The sequence below is a fragment of the Notothenia coriiceps genome, unplaced genomic scaffold (assembly GCF_000735185.1).
Source record: "Notothenia coriiceps isolate Sejong01 unplaced genomic scaffold, NC01 NC01_scaffold00013904, whole genome shotgun sequence".
Taxonomy (NCBI): Eukaryota; Metazoa; Chordata; class Actinopteri; order Perciformes; family Nototheniidae; genus Notothenia; species Notothenia coriiceps.
The window spans coordinates 1-7905 of NW_011346605.1; the positions used below are offsets into that span (position 1 = coordinate 1).

General features: G+C 42.2%; 2 protein-coding genes across 2 annotated transcripts; one reads left to right on the top strand and one right to left on the bottom strand.

Moving 5' to 3' along the window:
- Positions 1-617: 617 nt before the first annotated feature.
- Positions 618-2466, bottom strand: tspy (testis specific protein Y-linked). The gene has a single exon (XM_010774350.1). It carries the CDS (start codon positions 1727-1729, stop codon positions 749-751), a length of 981 nt encoding a protein of 326 aa, XP_010772652.1. The 5' UTR covers positions 1730-2466; the 3' UTR covers positions 618-748.
- Positions 2467-3114: 648 nt separating this feature from the next.
- LOC104948191 (protein phosphatase 1 regulatory subunit 3A-like) lies at positions 3115-4359 on the top strand. Its single transcript, XM_010774352.1, has one exon. It carries the CDS (start codon positions 3508-3510, stop codon positions 4357-4359), a length of 852 nt encoding a protein of 283 aa, XP_010772654.1. The 5' UTR covers positions 3115-3507.
- The last annotated feature ends 3546 nt before the right edge of the window (positions 4360-7905 follow it).

Consider the following 7905-nt stretch of genomic DNA (forward strand, 5'->3'; position numbering starts at 1 on the left):
CTGCCATGTGGTTAATGCTTGTGTAATGTGTGTGCTGCTCATGCTCTTCCTGCATATAATGTATTTATTTTTGCTATGTATATATAAATGTCATGTTCTTATATGTTGTATGTGACGGGACTACGGATGGAAATGAGCTCAAAGCTCAGATCCGGCTCATTTACACAAGTGTTCATCAATGTGCGCTGTCCCGGTTCAAATAAACAATTAAATAACTAAATAAATGCATGTCAAACTACAAATTAGGTGAAGGCAACTAACAGAACAGCTGGAATAGTCTAGGACGTTAATAACTTGACGTCACTTTACTGTAATGTAGCCTTTTAAACCAGGAAAGGACACGTATACTTAATTAAATATCAGAAATCCAACACAATATCTAGTCTTGTATCTTAATATCGGTATAATATTGATTGCCTAGCTCTAATTGGAACAAAACATAGGAAGGGAAGTGTTATTATTATTAATAATGTTCGATAAATAACGTGCAATTACGTAACTACCACTACGGTTTTTGCACTGCTAAATACTGCTAATATTTACATTCATTATGTGACTGTCTATGTTTCCTGCAGTTATTGAATTGCTCTTGTTACTGCACTGTTAGTGTACAGTTGTATTATTATGCTGCTGCTGTGTTTATTGTATTTTTGTAACTCTGGCACAACAATTTCCTTCGGGGTGAATAAAGTCTTATCGGTATAATATTGATTGCCTAGCCCTAATTGGAACAAAACATAGGAAGTTCTCATGTTAAGGATACAGCTGTGACCCAGAACCCGGGGATGGTCTTTGTGATGGATCTGCGCTGATCCAGATGTGGACGCCGCTGACGGCTGATCTTCAGCTCCAGCCGTTGATGAAGACGAGCGTTCTTCTTCTCCAGAGCCTCCAGTCTCATCTGCACCTGCGCCAGGAGGGCCACCGACTGCCTCATCTCCGGGGCCATCTTCACCGACACGATGGCACACTCCCCGTCCTCATTGTCCTCATTGTCAGACGGGAAAGAAGAGCTTGGTGTGGACGAGGATCCAGATATGGATTCATCTCCTTCGTCTGCTCCGGGCACCTCGTCTCCATCCTCCCTATCGGTGCTGTGGACGGATGTGGAGCTGTCTGCTGCCGCTGCCTGCGTTCTGGAGCCTGTTTTCGAGGACTGGTGGTGGTGGTGGTGACTCCCACGCTGTTTGATCTTGCTCCCCTGTTTCACCGGTTTAGCCTTTTCTGAGGAGCAAGGAGTCTCTCGGCTGTCTTCCCCGTCTCCTCTTGTGAGACTGGCAAGAGCTTCGGCCGCGGCAATGGCTGCAGAGTCGGTCTGATCCAGAGAGGCTGAGGGTCCTAGCTTTGCCCCTGCTGTTTTCTGTGTGTTTTCCTTAGATTCAGCAGAGCGTTGTGCATCTGAGGACTGTGGCTTTTCTGTGTTGCTTGCCTTAGGGCTGCTAGTCTTGGGGTTGTTGACAGGTGGTGCACAGGGGTCCTCTGAACCCTGCAGACCCTGCAGACCCTCAGCTGGTTTTCCCTCGCTCTCCTTTGACTGGTCCTCCTTCCTGGCTGTTTCTTCCCCATCTGCTTCACTGTTTTTGCAACTTTCCGAAGTGGCCCCCGCTTCCTCTAATGTCTCCGTGACTTTTGGGCACTTGCTGGGCACCTCGCTGCCTCCATCGGGCTCCAAACACCGTTTCCTGGACGCAGAGTCAGCGGACTGTTTGGAATCAGTCACTTCACTCATGCTAACCAGCTAGTCGAAGAGCTACCAAGCTAGGTAGCCTGCAAGCACAACTAAAAACAAACTTAATAATAAAATCGTGTGCACCACTGAACTTGTGCTGCGTAGGTAACAGCTGTGGTGTTATAACTCGGATCGTAGAGTAACCTACATCCTTCAGAACAGGAAGCTTGTTGTTTTTATCAGCGGCCTTGTGGTGAATTAGCAGGCTAATGCTAACTAGCTTACGTTACACAATTTGTGTGTCCTCGCATCGATGTTCGCTCCACATTTTCACGAATATAAGTCCATCAGGAAACACTCGGTCCACATGAACAACCCTTCCCGTGCCGTGCCGTCTTTGGAAACAAACCCGCGTTGTTTGTGTTAGTTTGTGTTTGCAATATCCGTTAGCCTACTATCCGTGCAACGACGTGACAGAAAAACAATCCTCTGATTGGCTGCAGGACGCCGCGCTAAAATGTCCCAGCCAATCAGCGACAAGGGTGTGTTTACACGGTGATAACTGTAGCAGCGGTTTAACTGCGCAGCAGCAAGAGCAGCTAGAATGAGACCTAATCCTAACATGAATTAGTACAAAAACATATGTAGGCTATAAGCCTATATATAGCATTACACTATATGATGGAAGCTATGAAGCCATAAAGCTATATGATTGAAGACACCAGAATTGCATTGTACATGTTGTACTCAAAGTCTGCCTCAGTGCATTCAAAACGTAGAGAAAACCCCTGCATTTTGCACCCTTATAATGTATGTAAAGTATATTTTGTTTATATTTGTTTATTAGTAATACGTTGGTCTATTACAGTGCATTCGTAGCTATTCCTTATTTATTTATTTTCTTATATTTTACAGTATCTTTATTTATCTTTCTAGCCTATATATTTACTGTTTGTATATTTTAATTATGTTGCAGTTGCTGCCGTTTTACAAAAGAAATACAAACCAAGAGAAATATTTAAAATACAATTAAGATATAAGTATATTAAAATATGTACATTGTACTACAATATATAACAACAACAATTATAGAAAAACATACATATAGGCTATTACAATACTAAACTCCAATATAAATGAAAGGGAAATAGAAATGATAAATCTGTCAAAATATGTATTTGTATTTAATGTTTTATTTGCCTACAAATCAGGAATATTTTAGAAATCGATTAAGATTAAATTATGCTAATAAATTATGTTTGTTTGTCACCCTGCAACCAACACATAGCCTATATATTGCCTTTATATTAATAATTAAATGTGCTTTTTGAGATTCTAAATAACCTATTAATCCTGCACCTGAAGGTGTCTGCAGATGTTTTATTAATGTTATATCATTTTAAAATGGTGTCATACCTGAGAAAGGCTTACGATTGGCTGATATCATTTTACTTTTATATCCTATTTCCAGTAGTGGGCGTTCATCCAGCCTAAACCAAAACAGAAGAGGGGGGAAGTCGCAGGATTATACCATCTCTAAAGACACATTTGGGGCATGGAGAGCTCTGTAGGTCAGCGCTAAAATTAGAAGCTTTCCTTCCGCGACAGCAGCCAAACTGCGGTGCATAAAGTCATGTAAACCGGGGGATACTCTATCACAAGGGCTGGCAGCAAACACATGTTTCCATGGGTGACATTTAACGCTGGGACTAGAGAGGCTCCGTGCGTAACAGGAACAGCACTGGATCTACTGCTGCGCAAATAATGAGCATTTGGTAGTGATTTTTGTATTATTTGGAGACGCCATATGTACACAGCTTCCATGCGTGTCTGCAGAAATGTCTTTTTTATCCATACCAAGCCAGGAGGGCCTTTTCACCACCATTAAAATCGACAAATCTGCCGTGAACGCAGAGAGACACTGCATGGACGACGATGACGATGATGAAGACGATGACAGCGAAAACGTGCACCTCATCCCCAGATGCTCCCCGGTGCCCAGGAAGAGAGGCCACTCCATTTACGATGAAACCGCAGAGTATTTACGCATCCAATTGGCGCTGTCCGTGTACAAGAAGGTGCAATTCGCCGACACAACAGGTGGGGATCTAGTGGATGTGAAGGAATTTGTTGCCTTTGACTCGGACAGTGAAGAGGAGAGCGCACGGTGGGAGGAAGAGGAGGCAAAGTATAGGAAGCCGGAGAGGGAGCCCACTTATCATGTGCACCCAGAGTTCAGTGCGCCAAGCGGGGGGTCCCTGCTGCAGGCTGTGCAAGCGAGCAAAGTGGAAGTGGAGCAGATTTCCCCAGCAGAGGATGAGCCTCTTGCTTTCAGTGGTCTGATCAGAGTCCTGAACGTGTCTTTCCACAAAGCAGTGTACATCAGATCCACCATGGACAGCTGGGCGTCCTACTTTGACCACCCTGCAGAGTACGTGCAGGGCTCTAATGATGGGAACACTGACCAGTTCTCCTTCAAGCTGTCCTTTGCACCTCCTTACATCACTCACGGCTCTCGCATTGAGTTTGTTGTGCGCTATGAGACGTCTGATGGAGACTACTGGGCCAATAACTCCCACATGAACTATGTGGTGACTCTGCTCCTGTCCTACGAAGACGAGTTGGCTCAGAAACACACCGACATGCAGCAGTCAAGAGGTATCCTCAAACCTCCAAAAGCCTACAGGTAAATCTGCTGTCACAAGTGTGCTTTAATCTCACAAACACAGACCAAAGAAGGCTCATTTTACAGAATGTGTGCAGTATTTGGGCCTTGATCTCTGATCTCCACCGATTGGTTGGTTGTGAAGTGCCCAAATGCTAAAATAGGCAATCAAACGCACAACAACTCCGGAGTTAGACCCAGAAATCTAATAAAAAGCACTGATTTTGTAACAGGTTCCATTTTAGATGAGTGAAAGGCCACACACTTGTAATTCCCCTGAATATCCAATTTCAAACACAAAAATCAATTTCTTATCACCTGTCATCAAAACACCTTTTTCCTCCTTGTGTGAACACTGGGAATACACTTTTCTCTTTGATATAAGTTCCATATTTGGTTTACTTTGGGTTATGTTGGTCAATTTCAACCAATACAACTCAAATGCAAAAATATCAAATGAACAACAATAAGTCATTACTTTTGACATATTTTCAGTCCAAAGCTAATTTACCCTGATCAAAAAACATGAACACGTATCTTATTAGAACTACCCTTTGTGCATCAATCATTTTTACAATTGTCATTATTTACAGTGAAATAGTGCCTTCAAATCATGGAGTGAAACGTCACAAAGCACCTGACCTCAGAGCAGCTGCAGGATCCTGTTGCTGACTAACCCCCCTGGTGAGGGTTTTGAAAGTGAAATGAGCATCAGCTTTGTTCAGGGGATCTGCCTGGAGACTGCATTCAAGACGAGTGGGATCTCAACAAAACACACTTACACATCATCATATTCAGAATCAGAAATCCTTTATTTGTCCCAGCAGTTAGCGGCAAAGACAAAGTGCAAACAAAAGGTAGAAAGGCTGTCAGGAAGTCAGATTTTCACAACATGATTATCCAAAAGAATTAAGGATAACGAGATAGAGAACATCAAAAGAGCAACACTGCCATCTATCAGAGTCATCTTCAATTTAGTGTTTAGTCTCTTGTCAATGGGTGTCTGTGACTTTACAAAAGCACTCAAAAAGAACATTTCTACTAATGGATGATGAGATTTAAGAAGACTATTTACATGTGTTTTATCAGTGTTGAAAGTACATTTACTCAAGTATTGTACTTCAGTACTATTTTGACATATTTGTATTTACATATTCCCATTTAGGCTACATATACTTCTACTATAGAGGTATATATTGTACTTTTAACGACACTACATGTTTTTAAAACTCATTGTTGCTGGTTCATTCTTACTGTACGGTACCATGAACCTACCTAGAAACTAACATTGGCTCAACTTTGACAAACTACAACATGATAGATGACGCAACATGTATTTTGTGATATAAAACACAATAATAATATTCAATTTCACTCAAATACTGTGAAAGGAGCCAGTCTGCAAACTGAGTACTTTATCTTATATATACTACTTGAAGTACAATTGTCTTACTTTTACTGAAGTTACATTTTCAACGGCGGACTTTTTAAGACCATAGTATTTATATTTTCTCTTAAAGGTCCCATGTCATGCATTTCCGGTTATTACCCGTCCCCTTGTGTGTTATGAAGGTTTTTATGCATGTAAACGGTCTGCAGAGTCAAAACCCTCAAAGTACACCCTGTAGCGAGTAAAACTCTAACACAGAAAATACCTCCCCAAAACGCCTCGTTGGAGATACGTCACTGTCCATTGTTTATTCCGGGTACGCATGATGTCAACCGTACCCGGAACGAAATGGACCAATCCGTGGAGCTGTTACGTTACGTCCGCGGAGCCGTTACGTTAAGCCCCCGCTGATTGGTCCAAATTGACCAATCCACGGACTTCCTCACACACACGCTCAGTGCTCTGCTGATCTCTCCTCCCTGGCTGCAGGCTGATAACAGACAGTTGGGATCGCGGCGAAATTCTCTCTGCAGACCCATTCTCACAGCGTTTATCAACCTTTTTCTTACTCAATATCAAGCCACACTTATTGTTTTTACGTCGGATGTGACTTTGTGTGTGTTCAGGGTGAGTTTGGCTGTGTTTCGCTGTGTATCGCTAAACAAGGAAACCACACCTCCACGGAGCCCAGGGCGATTCACAACGTCCCGACCAATCAGAGCACACTGTGCTCACAGGGAGGGTGGGGGCTGGAGCTATTGGAGCTACAACGAGCCGTTAAAGGCAGAGAGTGAAATTCAGTGAATACACGTAGTTTACAGAGATGCTGTTTGAGAAACCAATGTGAGTTTGGAAAATTGCACAATATAAATCTATTCTAGTAGACCTCAACAATGGAATTATGATCAGTTGAAATGGCCATGACATGGGAGCTTTGAGTTAAAGATCTGAGTACTTAATAATAAGATAAGATAAAAGGTACTTTATTGATCCCAAATTGGCAAATGTTTGCGTTGCAGCAGCATAAAACACAACAAGGCACATAAGCAGAAATTAAAGAGTAGAAATAAACAATAGTAGAATTTAAGCATCTCAAAATAGAATTAAAACAACATTAAGAAGTAGAAAACATACAGGAGACCGTGAAGATTAAAAAATCTATAAACTTGTATCGCTGAGCTTAATTGCACCATGGGTTTATTATTAACACGATATCAATGCTATATTTTTCACGTATCAAATGTACGGAGTGAATTTATGGCCGGTGTTTGGGCGTCTGCAGAGAGAGGGGCTTTTGGAGCGAGTTCACTCACAGAATGCCAATCATCCAGTGGTGTGTGAGGCGATGAAAATAGGCGAAGGGCAGGTGTCGTTTTCATACTGGCGCTCCCCGACATTCACCCTACGTACCTCTGACCTTTCTCTCAGAGTCCTGGAGGAGCACTGATGACTGGCTCCTCTCAGGAGGGGTGCTGCTTTTACTTTACTGCGTTTGAGAGGAGGGGGAGTCAAACGCTTTGTTTATCGTCACGTCAACATGAACGTTTAATTAGCAGAGTAAGGATACTTTGAAAGGTACCAACCACTTCACACTACAGCGGAGCCAACTCAGGGACACATATCGTCCGGTTGGTAAACATCTCCTCAGAAGAAGTATTTCAAACTGCTTTGAGAGAAACATCTAATTGAAAATGCACAGGTGATTCCAAAACACAACAGCAAAAGGCTCATGCCATCAAATCATGTGACTCAATTGAGTTTATTTAAAAGAATGCAAGCTTTTCACAGGTTAGGCTTTAAAATTATATGCTTAGTTTATTGTTATATCAACATGAAAGCGTGTTAAACATCTCATAATGCACAGAGACAGCAGGAAGACCCACAGGCTTATGAGGACATGTGGATGAATACGTATAGTTTTAAGTATAAATGCTACATTGTAGAGTTAATACATGTTTGTTTGTAGCCTTTATTTAACCAACTAAAAGCTTTCTTCCCTAAGACAGTCCTAGCACTTGGCACATTTAATAAAACAACATCATGAGATCTCAGGCAATAAGTACTTTCAATTCGTCGAGAGATCAGAGAGTAGATATAAAAAGGTAGTTTACCCAACATGGCTTTGTAGATAAACATGTACCAATGACTGAGCCTCCGTACAGTTAGTGAAGGCAGACCTGC

Coding starts and splice junctions, on each gene's coding strand:
- LOC104948191 (XM_010774352.1), top strand. CDS start 3,508: ATGTCTTTTTTATCCATACCAAGCCAGGAGGGCCTTTTCACCACCATT.
- tspy (XM_010774350.1), bottom strand. CDS start 1,729: ATGAGTGAAGTGACTGATTCCAAACAGTCCGCTGACTCTGCGTCCAGG.